This window comes from Bolinopsis microptera, chromosome 7, assembly GCF_026151205.1.
Source record: "Bolinopsis microptera isolate Bmic1 chromosome 7, MBARI_Bmic_1.0, whole genome shotgun sequence".
Taxonomy (NCBI): Eukaryota; Metazoa; Ctenophora; class Tentaculata; order Lobata; family Bolinopsidae; genus Bolinopsis; species Bolinopsis microptera.
Window position 1 is genome coordinate 12,172,843 of NC_087078.1, and position 25,500 is coordinate 12,198,342.

Here is a 25,500-nt window from a genome sequence, read left to right on the forward strand (position 1 = left end):
CAAAACATTTTCTGTCTAAGCAAATGTCGTCAATAAGATTTGATAAATTCAGAGTGGAAAGTTACAGCTTTAAAGGCTATGTTGTGGCGTGGGATATAAACTGACCATAAAATGTTAAATTAGCACAAAATGTCTCAGAACAAAGGAATTCGAATAAACTACCCATGGTGTATAATTTTAGGAATTTATATTTATATTTACAAATTTCAGTGACTTCGTACAGTTAAATTGTTTCACAGTCAGTGGATCGTCAGCGAACATGTGACATGGCAAAAAGTTAGAAAAACAATATACACATAATATAGCAATGACCCTATATAAAATCAACCCTTTAAGAATTCAAAAATTTCCCTTAACAATCAAAAATTACTCTTGGCCTTGTGGCTCCAAATTAAGATCTAGACTGTTTATATCAATTATGTTTTTTCTCGCACCTCTGTCTCCACGGAGAGAAATCACTGTTGTTCTACGGATTTCAAAGCGAAGGCGATTTCTAATGTATCCTACAGCGTCTGAGTACATCTGGCCAGTGTGGTACTCCATCTTACTGGCCAGCTTCTTGACCAGTCTCTCAGCTTCACCACCCATTCCACCAGAAGTCGAGAACACTTCGTACAGTACATAAAAAAGCATCAGTTAATGGCCTATTGTTGACATACGTTGCATGCCACTTTTCGCATAAAAAGTCAGGGGATCCCGGAAATTAAGTTTTAAAAGTTTTATGGTAGCAATCCACTTACAAACAAATTTTTAAAAGTGCGCAGCATAATATTTGTCATAAAAATACTAATTTCATTTTTTAAAATGGCAAAACGGTACACGTACTGAGCGCTGTCCTAAAATAATTGATTGACGATGTCAACAAAAAACTCTTCCAGATCGTTGCTCTGCGAAGCAAGAATGATTAAATTCCCGGGGTGCGTCAAAGCGGCGAAGTTCTCCAAAAAACATATTAGTTGATGCACAGCCAAATAGTGCATCGCGTGGTTGATTCACGATGTCAATATAAAATATTTTTGCCTTCTCAGCAAGGTTTGGCTTACTGGGCCGCGCTCAGCCTGTCATTCCGCCTAATCTCTATCATGTTTATGAACATAATAGCCTGAGGTCCCCAGGTAAGGTTTGGCTAGCCCCGTTGCCAGAAGTGCATTTTGCCGAAGAATTTACCATTGTTAATGGTATGGCCCAACGCGCGCAATATTTCAAGAAAAAAGGGGTGCGCGCTATTTTGTATTTCGAACAAATTCAGACGACTAACATCCGTCAACCGAATAAAAACAATATTTGATGCCCGGCGCAGCGCCTTATTATTTGATGCGCGGCGCGGCCCAGCTAATTTAAAAGTGTATTGCGCCAACAAATTGCGAGGCAAAACAAATAACAATTTATCTATTACAAAAAATTAAATTTAAATCGTAAAAGTATTATATACATAATTGATAATAAAAGCGCACATTTAAAAATGTTTGATTTTGAGGAAATCGCCGCTTCGACGCGCCGCGCAAATTATTACTTTACATTTTTACTTTAACAATCAATCTTTAAATCAATTTTTAAATCAAAAATTTAATTGTAGCACTTACCTGATTTTAAAAAAAGTTTGTTGTTTTACTTGCTCATCAAAATTGCTCACTCGGTTCTTTTTAATGTTTCAATTATATAAAATGATATGCGAAAAGCTAAATAAAAGCGCTGCCGCGCGTGTCCGCGGTAATATCGCTAAGAATATGTTTTGCAGTGCTTGCCAGCATGTATCTTATTTAACAATGTAAACTCTTTACAGCTCGGCAAAGCCCCGTGGTGCATCTCGCCGATGTAACGAATGTGATTGCAAAAAGCATTATTGGATGAGCGCCGCCCGGCGACCCAGTAATGCATCGCGCTACAAACATGCATACATATATTGACCATTGTTAATGGTCTGGCCCGGCGCGCGCTACTTCATAGCATTTGCCGTCGGGCCAGTAATATTTCGAGAAGAAAGCGGCGCAAGCTACTTCGAAGAAATTTAGACAAGTAACATCCGTCAAACATACATAGCCTAGTACACCAATACCAATGCAATGCGCGGCGCTCTTCTCTTTTCTGTATTGTTTAACAACCCTGAACAAATTTTTTTGCATTTAAAATATTTTCTAGCTAGGTTTTATTTTTAGTTTTTTACATTTCCACCTTCAAAGTCCATTTGAATTTGGATGATCGCTCAGGTCTGGTGCATCCTAATTTTTCAAATCTCCCATTTTGTTTGCAATTGCATTTTGTCGGCAGTGCAGCTGCTTGTTGGTAGGTGATACACACTCTGGTAGGACTAACCCCCTACAGCTAATTTACTAGTATAACAAAGCCTTGGCACAGTATTATACAGATTGGCTTAGGGATACTGAAGAGGAGATATGCACCTCAGACAATTTTAACTCCGGGAGAGACTTACTGCTTACCCTTGTATCTTGTGTTGTGCTTTTCACCATATCGTTGTGTTTTTCACCATCATCATCATCATCATATTTTATAAATATCATCCAATAAGACATGAGAAGCACTATTTGTATATACCTTTTCTTCTATTGATATTCATGATTGTAGTGTGACATTTTTGTAGTGTGATATTATACTGAACAAGACAGAGCAGCTCTCCTCATTCTTCTGTTAAGCGGTGACCTTTGCGTTCCTCTAGCTGTGGTGATCTGATTATCTTTGTGTTCTTATGGCAATCCAATAAGTTCTGAGACTTGGTTTCAATTTATGGCCCCATACTCTCTCCTCATTCGATTATAGTTGGGCTAACATAATCACAGTCACACTGATCTAATATTTTCTACAGTAGATAAAATTTAAGTTCATTTGTCTCAAAACTGTATAGTTGTAGAATTGTAAAAACATGTAACTGGTGACCTTTGCGTCCCAGTTGTAAGAGTTTTGAACTCTAAGGTAATCTAATAAGCAGGATTTTGCAGAATAGTCAGCTCTACAGAATACTGTGATCCTATTGGCTAGTGAAAGGTTCACACTTCCTTCTCATTCGATTACGGGGTTAACATCATCACATTCCCACTGATCTAATTTCTGCTACAGTAGTTTAAAACATTCACCCTTCTGTTGTTGTTACGTAACGTTTCCCTCATCCTTTAGACCAGCTCTACTACTGAACCTAACTTTTGAACTTATTGAGAAGTTTAGAAGTAGGCTTCATCAGGCACCATATCGTTGTGTTTTTCATCATCATCATCATCATCATATTTTATAAATATCATCCAATAAGCACTATTTGTATATACCTTTTTTCTATTGATATTCATGATTGTATATTGTGACATTTTGTAATTAGATCTAGTCGGAATTAGTCTGTTATGCTGCACGAAAATGATAAGAATTCATATGTATTTGACTGTTGAGCCATATAAGCTCCCAGTCACATTGTCTACGCTGTTTAGAGCTGCCTTATTAGGTTATTCCAAAGCCAGCGACCTCACATATGTTTACATGTAGGGATATATCATATGCGGTTGTTTTTGATGGAAAAAATCCATCAAGACCATAATTTCTGTCCTGTTATCTTACATATTATAATTCGAAAGTTTCTCTTTGTATGTAAAAACTATGTATAATGTGCAAATTAAAAATGTGCATAGTAATGCGGATACAAACTTTCAAAGAATTTGGATTGAAATTCTGATTGTTAATGTTGTTATTACGCTGTGTTCAGGCGGGTTACATTTTAATGGGCAGCATATTTTGTAGTATAAAAACTGAATTTCAAAAATATTATTTGTTTCCTCCCTGTGACCACGGGTTTTCTAGTAAGTATATATAAATGATATAATAGTGATGATAATAAATGATTTATATTTTACATCATTTTGATTAAGACACTATTTTTAGGGTTTTCAGTGTTTCACATCTTATGTAATGGTGCAGGTTCAACTACTTCAGAGGTTGTGTATTGAAAACATAATAAAACACTGGACCTACTTCACCAGTTTAAAAGATTTCACCCTACCAAAGCATTTTCTCATTGACTTCCTGGAATGCTGTGTAGAAAACAAGGAGATACCAATCATCCATCAGGTGCTCCTGAATCCACAGGTACTGATTTTTAAAGACTTAATGCTCCTAAATGCTAATCATTGAAATTTATATTATATTATATTAGACATTTATATACATATATATATACATTGTCAACGCAGTGCAGAATCATCTTACTTATAATTCAGAGAATTATCTTTGTACAATGTATGACCGCCCACGTGCAAATTATTAATTAGGTAAAAAATAGGAAGTTAGGTAAAACCAAAAGGTTGCATAGCAACAGTGTTGTAATGCACACGTACACGTGCAAAGATTGTTGGAACGGCATTTTGATCGGTTTTGTGGTAATTACGTTGTGTTTAAAGTGTTTAACATTTAAATCGACAGCATCTTTGGTTGGGATGGATATTTTTTGATGCGATTAAAACTTTCTTTCAAAGAATACTACTAGCTTCATCCCTGTTACCACAGGCTTTCTAGTATTATATGTAATTCTAGTAATGGAGTGTAGCATCCAAGCACCAGAAGCCACAAATAAGAACAGATTGTGTGTTTTGTTTCACTAAAATTTGTTTCACTATACCAGGCACCAGTTTTCAGAGGATATTTTACTATTATCAGCTTTAGAGTGGTCATAGCATATGTCAGGAACACAGTCACTGGTGCTAAAATTCAGCTGATATTATACTGAACAAGACAGAGCAGCTCTCCTCATTCTTCTGTTAAGCGGTGACCTTTGCGTTCCTCTAGCTGTGGTGATCTGATTATCTTTGTGTTATTATGGCAATCCAATAAGTTCTGAGACTTGGTTTCAATTTATGGCCCCCATACTCTCTCCTCATTCGATTATAGTTGGGCTAACATAATCACAGTCACACTGATCTAATATTTTCTACAGTAGATAAAATTTAAGTTCATTTGTCTCAAAACTGTATATTTGTAGAATAAAAACATGTAACTGGTGACCTTTGCGTCCCAGTGGTAAGAGCTTTGAACACTAAGGTAATCTAATAAGCAGGACTTAGCAGGATATTCAGCCTTGAAGAATGCTGTGATCCTATTGGCTAGAAATGTTCACACTTCCTTCTCATTCGATTACGGGGTTAACATCATCACATTCCCACTGATCTAATTTCTGCTGCAATGTGTCCTTATTATTATTATAATTTTCGTTTAATAAACGCATATAACTGGTGACCTTTGCGTCCCTGTGGTAACCTAGGGAGCTTTGAACTTAAAGCTAATCTAACAAGCAGGACTTTGCAGAATAGTCAGCTCTACAGAATGCTGTGATCCTATTGGCTAGTGAAAGGTTCACACTTCCTTCTCATTCGATTACGGGGTTAAAATCATCACATTCCCACCGATCTAATTTCTGCTACAGTAGTTTAAAACATTCACCCTTCTGTTATTGTTACGTAACGTTTCCCTCATCCTGTAGATCAGCTCTAATACTGAACCTAACTTTTGAACCTATTGAGAAGTTTAGAAATAGGCATCATCAGGCAATCTGCGCACCACCTCCTTGACTGCACCAGTCGGTAATAGAGTTAGAGTTTTCTGCACTGTATCCAGGAGTAGTGGGCTTATCTGGAAGGGTGTCTACTGTTGCAGTATATCCTCTTGTTAAGTGGTCACCTTTGCGTTCCTGTAGTAATATAATCTGATCATCTTTGTGTTCTTATGGTAATCCAATGAGTTCCAATTTAGTGTCTGGCGTTCTGCAGAGTACTGCAACCCTATTGGCTATTTAGGGCTCCATACTCTCTCCTCATTCGATAGTGATGCTAACATCATCAAAGCCACACCGATCTAATTGTTTCTGCAGTAGATAAAATTAAAGTTTATTCATTTCAAAACTGTATATTTGTGGAGTAAACACAAATAACTGGTGACCTTTGCGTCCCAGTGGTAATCTAGGGATCCTTGAACTAATCTAATAAGCAGGACCTTGTAGAATAGTCAGCTCTACAGAATACTGTGATCCTATTGGCTAGAAAGGTTCACACTTCCTTCTCATTCGATTACAGGGTTAACATCCTCACATTCCCACTGATCTAATTTCTGCTGCAGTAGTTTAAAATATTCGCCCTGCTGTTAATGTTACGTAACGTTTCCCTCGTCCTGTACACCGGCTCTAGTACTGAACCTACCTATTGAAGATGCATGCTAGTACCGTAAGGACACAGTAAAACTCAATTGAAGTTGCACAATCTTACTATATTATATATAAAGCGAGACGATATTATATATGTGTTTATCCGTACCATTTTACTGACACCACGGCATCAACTTTAACGCGACTTTCCGCAAAAACCTTAAAAGATATACTTGAACTGAAACTTTTTTTACTGGGTCAAATACTTTAATGGCCTCCACATCAGCATGAAAAAATAAAAAATTGGCCAAGGAACAGAAATTTAAGTGCCCAAAATTTGGACCCCCAAGTGGTGTCAAAAACGCGAATTAAATAGGTAATAATTATTTAAGTCTCTTGAGTCTTGGGTTTGAAACCATTTTAGGGTTATACGGGTTCCTGCTAGTTATTCTAACGTCTATTTGCTGTAATTATGGATCGAAGCAATATGTTCACTGTGGAGCGGTATCGCAAATCATGTCGATAACAGACAGAAGGCAATTAACAACATTTAGTAATCCCTAATCAATCTTTAATTTTCAGCTGTTACTTGACTTGGTGGAAACGAAGGACTATGACGTAAACCTTTACACAAGCACACGTCTCTTAGTCGACAACAACATTCCAATCCACAACGAAATATCCAAAATGTTTATTCAGGAAAAAACTTCTGGGACGATTCAAGGTAGCCTTTATTATATCATGTTTATCTATTTACAATAGTATATTTATATATTGTTTACACCAGACAGTGAACTAGACCAGTTCTATTGTTAAAGAACGTTCATGACATAGAAACAAAGAAATATGTAATATTGAACTTCACGTCTCAAACTTTTCCAGGTGGGAAAAAGGACAGCTCGAGACTAATCAAAGTGTGTGAGTTCCTAATAGACTGTGGATGGCACAAGGCTGCTGGCGAGCTTTTAAACCATCTTTACCAAACGATGAACCCATTATCAGAGAGACACAACGTTTTAGTTGTTCTTACCCATCTCATTTCAACACACATTGCGGAATGCAAGTTTACTAAAGCAAAGGAAGCATTTGTAAAAGCGAGTACGTTCTATGATACGTCAAAAGACAAGCGGTTCAACGCTGGTTTATTGTATGCAGAAGAGGCATACAGGCACTATTGTCTGAGTAACTTTGCGGAGGCAGATGACTGGGCTGACAGGGCTTTACTCGAGGTATGTTTTAAAGTTAAAGAGTAGAATATTTACCCGGTTCACATTGTAATGAAATACCGAGTTAAACAATCGATCGTAAAATCAATCATTATAGTGAAATGTTAAATTAATGCTTACTCTACAATTATAATAATCCCTTCTCCAGGTCAACGAGAACCTTAACACAGCCTCCTGTATCACAGTCCTGCGTCGCACCGCTAAAGTCTACATCAATACGCGCAGATTTACGTGCGCGGAGGTACTGATAAAACACGCGGTGGAGTTGGCTGGCTCGCTCTACGGCAGCAACCACCCCCTCTACGCAGACACACTGCAAGACTACGGGTTCTGTTTACTGCACCTTGATCTTGTTTCACAGTGCGTTGAGGTTAGTAGCACAAACTATTTTATTTCTTCTGGTATTAAAGTTTCTTAAATGTTTGATTGCTTAGCCTTAATCCTTTCGGTTTTTATCCGTACTTTTAAGCCCTTCTAGATGGTGATGATTTGTAAATGTTCGTAGATCAGTTATCATTCACAATAAAGTGCAGTAAAACAATCATTTGCTATTAGTAGTCCAATGCAAATTTTCGAAATAGTTGCCTCTATGACACTATTACATCATAGACAACCTCTAGGACTCAGAAGTTAAGCCTAGTCATGAACTAACAGTCAAAACACCGTTTCTAACTCTACAACAATATGCTATACATCGTATCTCCTTGGTTACTATATTAATAACCTTGGTTACTATATTATGTAAAGCAATACGAGACCTTAAGACATCTAACTTCTTGACAGTTTATTCCTGTATTACCCGTTTATTCATCGATTGTATTACTTGCTTACTAAGCTCAGTGATCATAGTGACTAATGTAATGTAGTTATAAGGTATTATATATATTATACTGTCTAGACTAGTCTACCTGTAGTTGTCTGTAAATAAGTTATTTAATACATAATAAAGAGTGAGGTTGTAATTTTAATCATTGATTATTATCAAATATTACGCATAATAATATGCGTAATTAATAATTATTATAGTACAGTCAAATCGTCTGATTAAATCGATTTACCGACAAAACCAGCTTACAATTTAAAAGCTTAAATTGGTAATTAGATAATCAGATAAAAAGTGGCAAAAAGTGGCCTTAAGAAACGTGGAAAATTTGGACAGGCATAATATAATAAAGGACACACAAAAATGTAAAAAATCCTTTGTGAGTGGGTTGTGTCGGTAAATCGATTTGTCTGTAGACTGTAGTATGATAATATAAATCTCAAATGGTGAGGTGTGATAAATATTGAATGTATTAGGTATAAAGATTTATCTGTGATGTTACTCAAGTGTGACGAATGATCCAAATATTTGTATTGATTCTCATTCGGCGAATGCGTGCCCATGACACCTCGGTTCCAAATTACTTCTACAATTTCGGTTCAAAAGATTGTAATATATATTATTTTACAAATATGTTATGTTACAAATATATTATGTTACAAATATTGTCTGAGTGTAAACAATTTTGTGAATCGTCTCCCACTTATTATTCCCATTAAATCTAATTAGGCACATTCCATGGTAATAACGAAACTAACGAAAGCCTGTAAAGCTCCTAATTTTAGTTCTATAGGGTTTCATCGAGCTCTACCCGAAATTCATCAAATTCTTTGAGCATCAATAATTGATGTATTAGCCAGAATTAGTTCACTTCAAATTTTACACACGATCTACAATCTATTAGAAAGTTAGGACACCTATTAGAAGAAGTGTGATAGACAAATATAAAAGCTTATTGTAGCAAATATGTTGAGAAGAAGAATGCTGCTTTGAAACCTCAGCTCCAACGATCTTTGTTCTTGCGATGAAAGTGTTAAGGATATGTTATTTACTGTAGTTAGTGTAGTTGACTCTTGATAATTGGGCAACACTCCCGTACTACCAACACTCTCGTACTATGCCTTACTGCCGTTTACAAAGTTTATCAGTATCCATGATCTATTTCTACTGTTTCTACTAGTTCTACTATTTCTACTATTTCTCTTGTTATGTAGCGGTCTAAGGTCTTCCAAAGTTTATGAAAGGACATGTATCAATACATATATGTGTAAATTAACACCAGACACATTGACATAAGGTGATAAGTTTCAAGTTCTACAGAATAACAAAACCTACATCAAGTTAACAAACTTTTAATTGAAATGCACCCATGCCACCCTCCTTATTTTGCAGTTCACTGTACTTCTTCAAAAGCAGGTCACACAGGATCTGAGTAAACGGATCCTGGTGTTACCGGATTTTGCTGCTTTTCTTATGAGCTTGCCATTCAAATTGAATTACATGTATAATATTTTATTACTTGTTTAACAGGGCCACGTCCTGCAAAGAATATTCTTTCTTTCTGACAATATGTCCGCTATAATATTCTCATCCTAGTTTTTCTAACATAATCTGATTATAACTGTGGGTAATTCATAGTGCTGAAGTAAAACTCTGTAGTCAAACTCTGTAGTCAAACTCTGTAGTAAAACTTTAATCAAACTTTAATCAAATTCTCTAGTAAACCTCTGTAGTCAAACTGTAATCAAACTGTAATCAAACTGTAGTCACACCCATGTATTTACACACAGTTGATCACAAGTCACAACAACAGCTAATATAGCGACATTGTGTCACATTTGATGGATAACGTTATATTGTGATAGGTGGTGACACTATCAATTGCTTTGTGTTTATGCCTTAGATTAGCAAGATTGAGGAGATAATTATTGGTTAGAACTGATGTAAGACAATAGTATACCGGGTTGTAGTAAGTACAGAGACGTAATATGTCATCAATAGTTTACTGGGAGGTCCTAATTCAGATCCTTACATTGAGTAGAACAAAACAATCAGTAGAACAAAAGTATCCTGATAAGATCCTTTTCCTTGTTATGTCGCAATAAACGGGAACAAAACAATCGTTTCATTTATCGAATCATTGCGAAAGCTAAATGGCTGCATACACATTTAATAGGTTACAATGATGGATCCAAATAGTACATACAATAATACCCTGTAAACTTGATACTGCGACGTAACAACCAAAATGCTCTCTCTTTTTATGCAGCTCTCCTTCTACCAGTTTCTTCTAAATCTGGTAAAACAGGATCTCAGTAGGGTGTATCCGTGTGATAACATTCTTCTAGTGAGCTTCTGTGGGCTTGGTTTCAAAATTGAATAACGTAAATATTATTAGATTACGAGTTAAGCAGGATTTTTCCTCGTACAATTTTACATCCTAATTCCTATTATAGAAACATCTGGAGATATTCTTTGATATTGCCGTGTAAAAGCATTAAACATAGCTGAAATTCTTGCGACCGACATAATATCGTGTTAATTGGAGCAGCAGAGATTCTGTACCAGTTACCAATTATCTTGAATTCCTACTCACCATACCACTATTGTATTAGTTACTCAGAACTGCCGCTCGTGCACTAGTCTAGAGGAGGTGGGTCACCTATATTTACCTGTATTTACTGGACACTATAGCTGTATCTACTTCCCACAAATTCGATTACTTAAGCGATGAACAGCAATCCGGTAAAACAGGCTTACACTCTTTACCTTAAATAGATTCCTGAGAGGCTCTCGGTGAGCTGCAACCTGCAACCTCTCAGTGAGCTGCAACCTGCAGCTTCATCTTGATTCTGGGCACTTGTAAGCGTGTCATTTAAATAATCTTACTACGCTTAAATAAAGCGAAACAATGAATCTCTGTCACGTGTTCAAATAAATATGGTTCATTTCCCCAACAGTATTCAGGTATATAAGCCAACTATTAAATTATAAAAGTTCAGGATCAGTGGTTGTAGCTGCAAAATGTCCAAATTCTGAGTTGCTGTTAAATATTATAAATAATCATCGACAATTATTGTATTGACTCTGCGTTCCGATTCATATCTTTTGTCTGTTAATTTGTCCGCCTAGTGCGTCCAACCACATATAGTTAAGAGTGGTAAAAAGTTGACAATTACTGATAACAAGCTTCCTTGTGTCCTCATACCGGACAATTACCTTAATTATTATGTGGGTAGACATGATAATATATATACTAAAGTCTTAATGGCATCATACAATTTGAATAGTATGCCCAATGCGCTTTATATTATATCATAAAGCATTGAATAGCACGGGTAACAGCCAACGAAGATGTAGGCAATTGTAGGCATTAATAATTTTGCAAGGACATAATTATTACTACAAGAGTTATTGCGCCGTGCTCGCTAATTGCTATTACGTCATTTTAGGGCTTCTTAGTATTAAAGGTGATGAATTTCTGGACCGTTCCAGCTAAACGTTCCCCCATATATTCATGACTTATTGTCGCCTCAATGCGAGAACACCAAAATGAGAAGATATTTTCTAGACTATGGTTATAGATTTTCATAGGCTGAGTTAGTCGGGGAAGAATAAAAGTTATTTATCTAAAAACTGAATCTCTGATTCAAGAATATTTACACAAATGAAAGTTAACCAATACGGTGCACCAATACGGTGCACCAATACGGCACCTTCACGGCACCAATACAGCACCTTCACGGCACTTATACGGCACCTTCACGGCACCAATACAGCACCTTCACGGCACTTGTACGGCACCAATACGGCACTGAAGTGTGACTCTGTATAATGTTTTTAACACGCTCTAAGTCTAACATTACTCCCATACTAACAGGTCTGCAATGTTAACACTACGTTATAAATTTTAAAAATATGTTATTTTATTAAGTTCGTTTTTATTAAAATTTAGATTAAAAATTTTGTATGACAGTCAAATTTGAAATTCCGCACGTAACTGTCAATTTTGTATTAAAGAAATAAAATTCTATATTGAAATGTTCAACCCTCGACCAGTAGCGGGTAACCTGCAGTGTAAAACATTATATTTGCAGTTTAAGTTTGCCGAAAGATAATTTTAAAATTCAGTTACGCCTGCTTTCGATATACCCAAACCAACATAATATTTACAACAAATAAATATTGCTAAAAGTAAGCTCAACTAACACAGCATGTATCTGTGTTATTACTTGTTTAACTATTCTGGAGCTAGGGTAAACAGGATTAGGGACCATGAACACTCACGTCAGGACTGTAACTGTATGCGTATTGGGTACGTGACTGCTTTTTAAAAAATCATTCACATCAAAGCCCAAGTGAACTAGTTTTAATATTGAAATATTTGCTTTGATTTACCGAATTGTATCTAAATTTGTCCTGGTTGTCGGACTGGGGGTAGCTGGAGGATGAACGGACTTTTCTTTCTGACACGCTTCTTATCTACCCTATCTGTCCTGTATGTCAAACTATGCGTACTGTAATTAGATCTAATTATCTCTAGAGAATAAGACTTTTAACAAAGACTAACGACGCTGTATGAATAATGTAGACAGTAAAGTTCCTGTAATTATTGTATTGTAACCTTCTCCAGTCTCCACCCCATTTGCTACACCTACACAACACAGCAACACCTGCAAAGCCTACTGTAACTACAGTCTTTAAATCATAAACAACCTTTCCACATAAACCATCTAATAATTGTGGTCAACATGTGTGGATAACATTCTTCAGCTTGTTAATTCTTTAATTGTAATTATAATTTAATTAATTATAATTTAATCAGGTGTACATGAAAGCAGTAGATATAATAGACAAAGTGTTCGGAGAGAATAACATCAAGACAGCAGTAGCACACGAAGACCTAGCTTACGCAACCTACGTTTACGACTACAACTACGGGAACTATGAGAAATCACTAGCGCACAGCAACATTAGCGTGCGCATTGTTAACAAACTGCTGGATCCGGATCATTTGTTGCACGCCAGCACGAGCAGGTTGCGTGCCCTGATCCTGGAGGAGCTCGCGTTCGATGAGACGAGTTCTAGGAAGAAGGAGAGACTGTTAAGAGAAGGTGAGATTATTGAAGTTTTAACTTCAGAATAAATTCTGACAGTATTTCATTAGCTTAATTTCATAGGAGAATTGTTATTGGGTGCCTTTTTTTGTTGGTTATTAGAGCTTATTATTCTTTTGATCAATACAAAAGTTAATAAAAACAACTAATAAACTCTGACCCAGCCCAAGAACTGCACAACAAGTCACTGAAGCTGTGTCGGTCTGTGCTGGGGGAGGACAACATCCAGACAGCAAAACACTACGGTAACCTGGGGAGACTTTATCAGAGCATGAAGATGTACAAACCTGCTGAGAAGATGCATCGTAGAGCTATCAAGATAAAGGTCAGTGTAGTGCATCTTGGGGTACTCTTATGACCAATAAGGAATGTTTATACCGCAAGAATAAGTAGTGTTGGAGATAGCAGTTCTGAGTGTGGGCCCGGCTAAAAATCTTAAACTAAGGGCCAAAATTAGTCGCCCGTCAATATTTGTACTGTTAACTGTAGGGGGGTAATGCAACGACCATTAATGTCAGTATTTGAGATTTTTCCGAAACTGACATTGTCATTAATGGTCATTAATGGTCATTAATGGTCATTAATGGTCATTAATGGTCATTAATGGTCATTAATGGTCATAAGATATCTCAAATTTTGAAATATCTGGCAGTAGCCTTGACTAATTGAGGGGAGAAATCATGTTTCGTACGGAGATCAGCGGCTTAGGTCAATACAGATGAACGGATCAAAACAGCCAGTCAGAGCGAGCTGTCGAAGTGGGAGTACCCGCCAGTATTTTACTTCAACAAAACAGGAGACTTTCCCATGCAGGACATCTGTCATGAGTTGAAAAAACTGGTTAACTGTCTCCATTACCTCAGTACTAGATTCATCATAATGGCCGATTCTGATTCGATCGAAGACACGAAATTCACCCTAAACTGGGGGATGATTCTTAAACTCGCTACGGAAAGTGAAGAATTCAGAGACTCTGTATCCCTTACAACTCTGCAGCACTCTGATAGACAAAACCCGCAGTGTGCTGCAGAGCTAACGGCTAAATGGGATGTTCTAAAACAAGCAGGATTTCTGAGCCTCTCGGCCTATCTTAAGGCCGGGTTTTTGCTCCTGGCAGCGTTTTATGACAAATCGCTGACTGTTTCAGAAAGAGCTGAAAATGCGTGGACTGTTTTCAGGTTCTTCACTCTGTGGGGAGAACACTCGAAGAAATTAAATACCAGCGAGAACTTCATAACTAGAGAAAGCTTCAAAGACTTAATATCCGCAGCTAACGGACTTGTCTTGTATTTTGTCGACTTGATTTGTAATCACCCCAAAGCACCAGTAGTACCGTGGTTTTTATCGTCTGATCAAAATGAACAACTCTTCGCTCGAATCAGGGTTGGACGGCACTCCGGTAGACGCACACAAATCGACTCTACAAGAGTCCCTGAAGCCATGGGTCGTTACAACCGACTATTAGAGGTGGAGAATACGCTTGATGTTGAATGTGGTACAAGTGTTCATAAAACCGCTCATACCCGGGGAAGACACTCTTTCGTTCTGAGTGGAGCAAACATCCAGAGAAAAAGATTGCTGTTGATTTTGGAGGTTCGGTCAAGATGAGTAACCTTATAATCCAAAGCTTAAAAAGAGGATCCAAGATTGGAGAGGAACTCTTTGTTTCCTCTTCTAGTTATGGAAGTTCGTATCTTTCAGGTGATAATGGAAATGTTATTTCTGAAAGACGGCGGAGTCTCCAATTTCCACTCTCATATGGTAGTGAACAACAATCAGATGATGAATCAGACCATGAGAGTGAAGACAATTTTTCTGATTATGAGGACGAAGAGCTGGTTGATAGCTCCACTAAGGTCGTGACCAAATATTGTAACCAAGGCAAGACCAACTTTGGTGCGAAAAGCCGAAGGAAAAGATTTTTTGGTCTTGCCTTGGATACAAGTATTGGGTTGTATCGCCCAGTCTGTAAAGGTTTAGCAGAACCAGAGCTATGCAACGCTCAAGAGGTGCAAGTTGGTGGAACAATAACTGGTATACTCATAACAGGCAAGGATGAAAAAAGAAGGCGCACGGTTGTGCAGGGCAAAGTGCTTTCTATATCTGTTAAGACATCTAAAGCATCACAAAGAAAAGGAAATGCTCGGTCGGGAGAGAGAAGACCTGCGGTGGCGATCTGTATTGAGCACGATATGTCTTCCCAGTGTTGGGTGAAGACCCAGGATGGTTCAATAATAAGTTTAGATTGGGAGAACGTTGTTGTTATGGTATAATTGGGTTAGTTGTAATATGTAGTAATATCAGTGTTTGAGAAAGTTGTAAAATTAACTTTTCATCCTCTTCCAAGACGTAAAGTACCGTCTACTTATTGTTAGTTAACTTTAGGTAGGTTCTAAGTGGTCCTCGTGTCCGTCCTTCTTGTTCCAGGAAGTGCGGAAAAAAACATGACCATTAATGTCAGTATTCGAAATTTTGGCAAAACTGACATTGTCATTAATGGTCATTAATGGTCATTAATGGTCATTAATGGTCATTAATGGTCATTAATGGTCATTAATGGTCGTTGCATCACCCCCAACTGTAGCAAGCTCAATTGACACTGCACTATCGGATTGATTTGATCTGGTTGTGTCTGCTTTGATACTGTAACAATAATTAATAAACCTTGTCGGAATATTTAACCGTCATTTGTTTATAATATTACTCATCAATGCTTGCGCTTCCTCGCCAACGAGTCTCAATTTAGAGCATGTTTTCGATGATAAATTTCCAAATATCCACAATATTTTGTTTGCTGTTTCTAACACGAGCACATGATTTCACGTTACTCTTTCTTCTTGTTAAACACATTTCATTACTCATGGTCATGCAGCTAGACTCCCGTGACGGTGTTTTCTCGTCACGTGATCTCATGCTACATACTGTTTAAAACCCTCACATGACATCAAAACAATGAATATCAATTGTCATGAGTTTTAGAGAAGATGTCATCATGTCCACCGCACCCCAACTATTTATATTCCAATTATTTAAGGGGGGGGGCCAATGGGTATTTTTTTGTGAAACTTGATTTCGAGATAGCAGTTGACCAACAAACTAGGACCAGTGACCGAACTTTTGAGGGGGTCCCGGACCCCAACCGCCAAACGGTGCGCGCAGGGCAGCCACGCCCATATTTGGTCCAAATTAGGCCCAATTTAGCCAAATACCCTGTACATGCCCAAAGCCAGGTTTATGGTGCTCTACTTGTAGCAAGTGGTCCCTTAAACTCGTATATGAATTTTCATCAAGATTGGACAAAAAATGACTGAGTTATGAGCCAAAAACCATATGCCCATATTTGGGCATACGCACCAAATTTGGTAGATTTCGTCCCATAAATTGGTCAAATATCAATATTTTTGAATGAAACTTACTTTATATGAAAGGTAAGCCTAAACTACATATTCTCTGTAATTTATAGCTTTATATCTGTTTAAATGTGGATACTAAGGCGAAAAAACCACAAAAAATGAACTAAATTGCCCATATCTCGGTTCGCGATATTCGCGGAATTGATCTCACCAAAATTGTAACAACTCAATCAGTTTTCAAAATTTTTGCATGAAATTTTTGGAATCGACTCGAAATCGCATTTCGACCTTATTTTAAGAACGGATTTTTGATTTAGGCCTCAAAAAAAATTTGGCGGCCAAATTCCAAAATTATATTACAGAAATTCAGAATTTGGCCGCCAAATTTTTTTTGAGGCCTAAATCAAAAATCCGTTCTTAAAATAAGGTCGAAATGCGATTTCGAGTCGATTTCAAAAATTTCATGCAAAAATTTTGAAAACTGATTGAGTTGTTACAATTTTGGTGAGATCAATTCCGCGAATATCGCGAACCGAGATATGGGCAATTTAGTTCATTTTTTGTGGTTTTTTCGCCTTAGTATCCACATTTAAACAGATATAAAGCTATAACTTACAGAGAATATGTAGTTTAGGCTTACCTTTCATATAAAGTAAGTCTCATCCAAAAATATTGATATTTGACCAATTTATGGGACGAAATCTACCAAATTTGGTGCGTATGCCCAAATATGGGCATATGGTTTTTGGCTCATAACTCAGTCATTTTTTGTCCAATCTTGATGAAATTTCATATACGAGTTCAGGAGACCACTAGCTACAAGTAGAGCACCATAAACCTGGGTTTTGGGCATGTTCAGGGTATTTGGCTAAATTGGGCCTAATTTGGACCAAATATGGGCGTGGCTGCCCTGCGCGCACCGTTTGGCGGTTGGGGTCCGGGACCCCCTCAAAAGTTCGGTCACTGGTCCTAGTTTGTTGGTCAACTACTATCTCGAAATCAAGTTTCACAAAAAAATACCCATTGACCCCCCCCCTTAAGGAATTGTGAAGTTAGTCTGAAAAAGTTCGGAATGTGTCAGGAATATCTTGGGAATGTTTATTTGACAGGGAAAGTGGGCAAGTTGCCCATTTAACAGATGTTCTTTTACCTTGGCACATCTACTTACCAATTATCTCATCATAACACATTGTATAATGTACAAGTAGCCACGAACTGCAGCCATATAACGTCACTAATAATTTAATATATAAGGGTGTGAATGTGAATTAATAATTTATTAATGATATAATAATTGATTACGGTAACAGTAACCTCACTATTACAATCTGCCGTGATAAGTTGTAATTTATATTATATTGTCATGGAGACATGACAATGTCCTGCTTCAACAACAAACATTTGTTCTATGTAATAGAAGTGAAATATGACGTAAATATTTGGCGTTGTAATGATCAACCATTAACGTGAGGTTAAGATTCATATGAGCACGGAATTATTAAGGACATGAACTGACAAATCTTACAGTGAGTATAGTGAACCACACATCTGTCTTGACCTTTTCTGACCATCAGTTCCAAACCCCAGCATATTATTCTCATGAGATAAAATTCCACGCGGTCACGAAAAACAACAAAGGTTCTGTTTTTACCGGCTCTGAAGGAGGAGCAATTTTGCACCTCAAAAAGTTAAACCTTGAAATCCTGGTATTATTATATAGTAGTAACTAGTAGCCAACATTCCTAGAAGCTCTAAAATCAGTGCCTAATTTCTTTCGCTCCGATTCATATAGTTTTTATGCTGAGGTAAAGATAAAGTCTCGTAAGGAGACTTTAACATAAGGATAAGCCCATATCCAAAAACCCGCATTCTCGCATTCTAAGAATGTAGGAAATTTTTAAAAGTAGGAAATTTTTGACAAAAAGTAGGAAATTCTAGAGCCAACTCTGAAAATTTTCGATAATATTTCAGTAGGAATTTAAGTGAAAGAGCAGACTAAAAGTTGCTGGACCGTTATTTAAATGTCCTCAGTCAGGGATCCACTGATCCAGTCTATCAAATTTCGTTTCACAGACCAAAGTTTGTTGCTATTAGCTACAAAATCTGTGCATCAAGTAACCACTAACCAGATGCTAATTATTGGGGCATTTTCGCGTATACGACATAAATAGTTGTCATTATTACTTTATTTACATTTTACTATCTACTTATCTAGTCTATGAAACCGGATATGTCTACAGTGTCACCCGATATCTGTATTGGCAAGCAGTAGCAATAGATATACACATCACGTCTTCAATGTGTGTATCACACTGCACACACCCAGCCCAAATTCGTGTGGCGTGAGAAAATATCAGAAAAACAGGGCGTTTTAACTAATCTGTACGATGATGCTAGAATGGGCGTGAGAATTGGACTTTTTCTAGTTTTTTAATTAGTCGCTCTGCCCGCTTGCTTTTGTTGCTTACATTGGGTTGTTGAACTTCCTATTTATCATGAATCGTCCAAAGTTCAAGTCTAAATCCGAGGTCCAATGCGGTATATGCAAAGAAGTTTGTACTCGAGCCGATAATCTAAAAGTTCATTTTAAGAGGTGTCACCCAGGGCATCAGCCCTATGAATTCATACCGAATCAACCTAAGTTGAGGTAGCTATCACATTAAGACATTAATCGGGTGGAAATCATTTTTGCATGAATTATCTTTACATGCTCCTGATCCTAGTTAGGTATCACTTTGCTAAATATACATATCTTGGATTGATCTTGACTCAGAATTTATAAAACTGATCAAGAGCTTTAAGTATGAGCAAAATTTAAAATCCCGTATTTATCGTTAAAACATCGCATGTAACAGTTTTCAGAAAGCACGTGATACAACTAAAGTAACGTCAAACATTGACTTGAGTGCAGAAAATACAGGGTCTGGACCAGGGTCTGAGCCAAGTGTTTAGGGATTCTAGAATCCAGACAATTTATCCCAATAAAAATTGAAAACAGAAAATAGTATGCTAAAATCGTTCTCCATTGTCAGATTCGTTCCAGGAGGCCAAATCTAGTTTAAATTTCCAAAATTTTCGGGGGCTTCGCCCCCAAAAGTAACCTAGGATTATCTATTAAAAAGCATTCCGGGCCCTAAAAAAGTAAAATTGAGAATCTGGAATCCGCCATGAAAAATCTTTGAACCGCGCGAATACAAAGACTTTTTATGCGAGCGAAGCGAGTGGGCCACAGAAAACGAAAAAATTGAGAATGTAGGAAATTAAAAATTTTTTGGATATGGGAGGATAAGTCGCACTTGGCTGAATTCTCGTGTAAAAATCCCCAGTTTGTAAGATATATTGTAGTAAATATACAGATACTTCCTGAACCTGATTCACTCTAGTTTTTGATCCGGCTACTGCCTACGCCCTAGAGCTGCGGAAACTATAATTAGAGTACGGAGCGTTAAAGAGACTTGCAGACTGTTAAATCAGCTTACTAAATTGGGTGGAGGGTGAGGTGGCTGCCCAAAAATAAAAAGCGAGAGCCAAATTTAGATATCAGCTTGTTTCTTTCTGTCGACTAGACTTTCATGTTTCCAATACTCAACTGACGAACATTTTCTAGACAAAATTCTCTAGTATTAACATTACCCCCTGAACTCTAAAGTTTGTCAGATCACGTGACTAACTATCCTAAAGAATGTCACGTGACCAGACAACTTGCCAATAACTCCCAGTCTGTAACTTATTAACGGGGTACTGAAGTGTTAACTTTACCACGTTCTACACTTCACCTACTTCCACCAGACTTCCACGTTAACACGCACTGTCTGCAAACTAGTCGTGCTAATAGTAATACCTCTTAGGATATTCGCTGACATATATGCTTAATATGCTTACTTATCGCTGAATTGTGAAAGACAAAGAACTATCGTCATTTCATATCTTCTTCCAGACTTGACGCGTTATTTCTCTTTCTTTACTTTCGTTTTTTTCTGCCGATTTTCGCCGCAACGCGTCGTCAGGTGTAACAATAGCGATACCACTCAACAGATCCAACGTGTTGAAATTATTCGGAGAAGTCTAGCGCAACTAGTAGCAGTGTCCAGCTGTACTTCACTGACTTCACATCAGGTTCCTGGGTATCTTTATATCACTAGTATAGGTACACTGGAACACACGTACGTGGTAAAATATATAGACTGGTGGACCTGCATGACCCTGGAACGGTCCTGCTGGAGACGTTTTAAACACTTTTTATTTTGTTAAAACCGGTGAGCTATTGTCTGTTACGCTGGTACCATGTTGGAAGTTGGACCTTTCGGCGCACTTAGCCTGCTTTAAGACTATTGTTCATGCTTTAAGAATATTTTTCATGCTTTAAGACTACTGTTTCATGCTTTAAGACTACTGTTTCATGCATCCAGAAAGTATTGAAGGTGTCCTGTTCTCACTCATCATTAGAATTCAAATCCAGGAAGTTCTGTGGACAAACCACGACTAAAAAACCTAAGATTTACGACCATTAGGCAGCAAGTAACCTCGTGGTCCACGAGGTTATTTGCTGCCTAATGGTCGTAAATCTTAGGTTTTTTAGAGGATACGCTAGTAATTCATGAAACAATAAAAATTTAAGGTCTAAAATTCCCACTATTTTACAACAATAAAATGTCTTAACGTTATAAAATAATACATTCTTTCCAATTAACATATCCACTGGGTCTGTAATATCGCCATAAACTCTCAGTTATTTAGTTACTAACTTACTTTAATGTGACAATATCCATTATCCTGATATTTTAATAAAAACTGTGCTCTGCTGTGCTCACCTCCCCCATGATAATCGGTATAATTAAGATAACCCACCTGTAATTATGATAATTTTATGATAATTTTCACCAGGAATCCCTGCTCGGACCGGATAACTTTGAGCTGGCACTGTCTCTGGGCCACTTAGCGAGTCTCTACAACTATGACATGCGGCGTTTTGACGACGCACTGCCGCTCTACCTGCGCTCTATAGATATTGCGCTCAAGATGTTCGGGCCTGCTTTCAGTGGGTTGGAGTACGATTACCGGGGTCTTATTTACCTTTATACTGCTACCAATCAGGTAGGACACATTCCACGGATAACTTAGTTCAGTATGTGGGCAATCTATTGAAATATTATACGTTATACAATGTTCATCGTACCGTAGAGTATTTATAGTATTTATAGGGGATATTTTATATATTAATTATATATTAACGTAAACTTATAAGACAATTATTTGACGCTTGTGTATATTATGCACATTATACAACCACAATGGTCGAAAGATAAAAGTCAAATCTATCAAGTGTCGTTAATTTGAAGATTTTATCAATTAAATTGACGCCACATGAATAAAAATGTGCATTCTAACACTGTTTCTATTGCGGTGTCTGACAGTTAGCCGCAATCGAAAAAATTAGAGCGATCTTCCTGTAACGATTTCACGCGACATAATTAAGTTACGAATATGGGAATTCCGAGCCCTATTCTTATATTAGTGTTTCCATGTGATAGTATATGTGAAATGTTTTGACGATTAAGTCGGGGACACTATTCTTCCAATACACTCATTATGTACTGTTACTACTACAGAATATAATGGTATCATTTAATTTAAATGTTATAATACGATATTATTATATTATATTATTAAGAATATGTAGGATTTACCTAAAAGTGATCTATAGTTGACTAAAATGCTCTTCTAAACTAGCACCCCCCTTCTTAACTAGCACCCCCTTCTAAACTAGCACCCCCTTCTAAACTAGCACCCCCTTCTAAACTAGCATCCCCTTCTAAACTAGCACCCCCTTCTAAACTAGCACCCCCTTCTAAACTAGCACCCCCTTCTAAACTAGCATCCCCTTCTAAACTAGCACCCCCTTCTAAACTAGCATCCCCTTCTAAACTAGCACCCCTTTCTAAACTAGCACCCCCTTCTAAACTAGCACCCCCTTCTAAACTAGCACCCCCTTCTAAACTAGCACCCCCTTCTAAACTAGCACACCCTTCTAAACTAGCACCCCCTTCTAAACTAGCACCCCCTTCTAAACTAGCACCCCTTCTAAACTAGCACCCCCTCCCCAGTCGGACGAGTGTATGAAGTACCTAATAAAGCTACAAGACTGGATAGACCTCCGCCAGACAGGTTCAGCTAACCCCACTCCGGGTAGCTCACTTACAAGTGCTGCCCACTCAGGGCAGTCAACTAAACAGGTGCTAAAGGCTGTGTTTGTGGAGGAGACTCAGTGATGTCCCTTTAACACAGAGACAATAACAGAGACTGTAAAAGCGCAGGCAGCTTGTGTGTGGTGTGGTGTGTGGATCTGCAGTGCTAGTGTGCAGTAGTGTGTGATAAATTAAGACAGTGTGTGAATAGTGGTGGAGGTTGGTTGGTTCTGACTTGTTGAATTTCGTGAAAAAGTTCATGTAAAATGTAAATGTTGATGTAAAATGGGGCAGGAAACTGTTCTGAACCAACTGAATTTCATCAGAGTGACAGAATATATAGTGTGTGTTTTGAAAGGTTGGATTTAAGTTACTCTTGGAAAAGGCTTGGGTTTTCAATTATATGTCGTGTTTTTTAATAAAATGTTTTGTAAAAAACTGTAAGTGATGAAACAAACGGGCTATGTGCCACGGGTCTTGTATAATATTACCAATTCGGATAATATAAAAATATAGATATAATTTTTAAATTTTCCAAATATTTTACCCGTTGCAGACCCTGGTACAATTAATTGACTATAATCAGATGTTGTGAATGTTTTTTTAGAAAAGTTTACAACATGCGTAATACACGTTCATATTTTCCTTTAATAATAGTAGAATCTAGTAAGTAGCCGATAAGGAGTGTAAATATGTGACGACAAGTGACGAACTAATGTGCATATTTGTAGCATTAATAATATACTTAGTTGAGCCACTAACGATAGAGAAACTGACGTTAAAACTATTTTCCTGAAATTTGTTCAAAATTTTTGATGTTTGTTTCCTTATCTTCGCATTCCTAATATGAATAATATGTAATTTTTTCGTGTTAGATTGGATTGTTTGTAATAAATTTAGATTGTTTTCGATAATTGATTATTATTATTTACGCTTTAAAACTGAAGTAAAATAAAGCTATGCTTTGTTTTTAAAGTTAAATTATTATTATTAAATGTAGCAATTGGTTAAATGAACGTCAGTTTTAACCTTTTGTTTTTACTACCTTGTTAAAATTGTTGTGTGAGCTTAATTATATGATGTTATTGACTCAACTCGAGAGATACTATTAGTACATTAAGCAGTTCAATCGGTATTTTAACAAAATATTAACATTATTCGTGGTTAAGCTACATTCCTTACAAGAAAAGTAGCAAATTGCATTCATGTTTAAACCGATTGAAGGGGAGACAGCAAGGATGGTAGCAATCTGTTCCGTATCTTCCCGGTTACTATTCTTGTTTCATATCAATAACAATTTAATCGAATATAGTAAACCTAATTGAACTGTTTATTGGAAAACTAGTTTACACTTTTCAAACGATCAAGATTTCAACGCCTGTTATCCTGGCTAATGACAATTACTAAAAAGGTCGATGTGTCAAGTGTCACATTCCTATGATATATTACAAAAATTTTATTTTAATTTTAAAACTATAACTCAATTTAAAATATAACGTTCTCAATTTCTTACATGTCAAAATTTGTAAAGCTTATTATACTTTAATGATGCTTTAAAAATAAATTAAACCATTCCTACGTGTGTGATTTTAATGACTTATAAAAAGGGTGTGGTCTGTGATTACAAATATTAAGGTGTTTACTGTTAATTGCTATTTGTAACAGCCAAGAATTGAGACATTAGATGTTTCCTATCTATACTCTGTAAGTAAGTGGAGACAAAAGATAATTTGAAACGATCAACCAAATTACAAATAGGAAAACATCCATCTTCTTTCTCCCATATTGTGCAGATTTTTAGAGTGTGTTAGATGCGGTTTTAAGATCTCATGAAAATTGAAATAGGGCTAAAATATAATTCAATTAGGTGACAGTACGTGATGCCCAATTTGCAGAATATTTCACCTTTGATGGAACACTGACATTATTTCACGGTTACGGAAGGTATTTTGGCTAGAATTAGTTTGACATCACAGTGGTGATAATAACGTTGCAATTTAGGAACATCGAAAATATTGTGTCGTAAACGTATGGCGTCGACGCCAAACCGAATATTTATGTGATTGCGCACGCACGGTCTTATTTTATATGTGTAGAATTTGCCATCAAACGTGCCAGCGTGCCGGAGATAAGATGCGAATACATCGCGTCGGGCCGTCCGATCCATTGACAGAGGATTTTCAATAATGTTAACCTCGTTGCTTGGTTACCTATAATATTTAGGATTGGGCGACATCTGTCCGAATCAGAAAATAGGTTATTCGGACAATAGTTTATATCAGATCCTACCGTGCGATTTTCTTGAAAATTTCCATAAAGTAGAATGGTTATAGGACGGATAATCTGTGTAAGTTTGAGCGAGTTTCTATGTGCCAAATTTGAGATATCACCTTAAACACAAAAAATATCTCCAATTCGGTGGTTTGCAGTGGTACCAAGGCATGTATCATATCCAACGATACGATTTTCTTGGAACTTTCTAGATAGTAAGCTTTAAGACAAATAATTTGTGCAAGTTTGGGTGAATTTCTATGTGCCAAATTTGAGATATCACTTCAAACACAAGAAAATAGTGCTGTCGGACAGATGTCGTGTTACCATTAACAGACAGTTTGAAAAGTTTCCAAATGGGTGCTACAATTCAGGTTATCTCGACAGCGGGTTTGATG

General features: G+C 37.0%; 1 protein-coding gene across 1 annotated transcript; it reads left to right on the plus strand.

The window, feature by feature from the left end:
• The first annotated feature begins 3,879 nt into the window (after positions 1–3,879).
• LOC134817877 (amyloid protein-binding protein 2-like) lies at positions 3,880–24,285 on the plus strand. The gene is made up of 8 exons (XM_063827238.1): positions 3,880–4,083; positions 6,710–6,851; positions 7,010–7,356; positions 7,502–7,723; positions 13,002–13,290; positions 13,458–13,618; positions 21,531–21,740; positions 22,751–24,285. The coding sequence occupies exons 1-8, from the start codon at positions 3,907–3,909 to the stop codon at positions 22,913–22,915; spliced, it is 1,713 nt and encodes a 570-aa protein (XP_063683308.1). The 5' UTR covers positions 3,880–3,906; the 3' UTR covers positions 22,916–24,285.
• Positions 24,286–25,500: the final 1,215 nt, after the last annotated feature.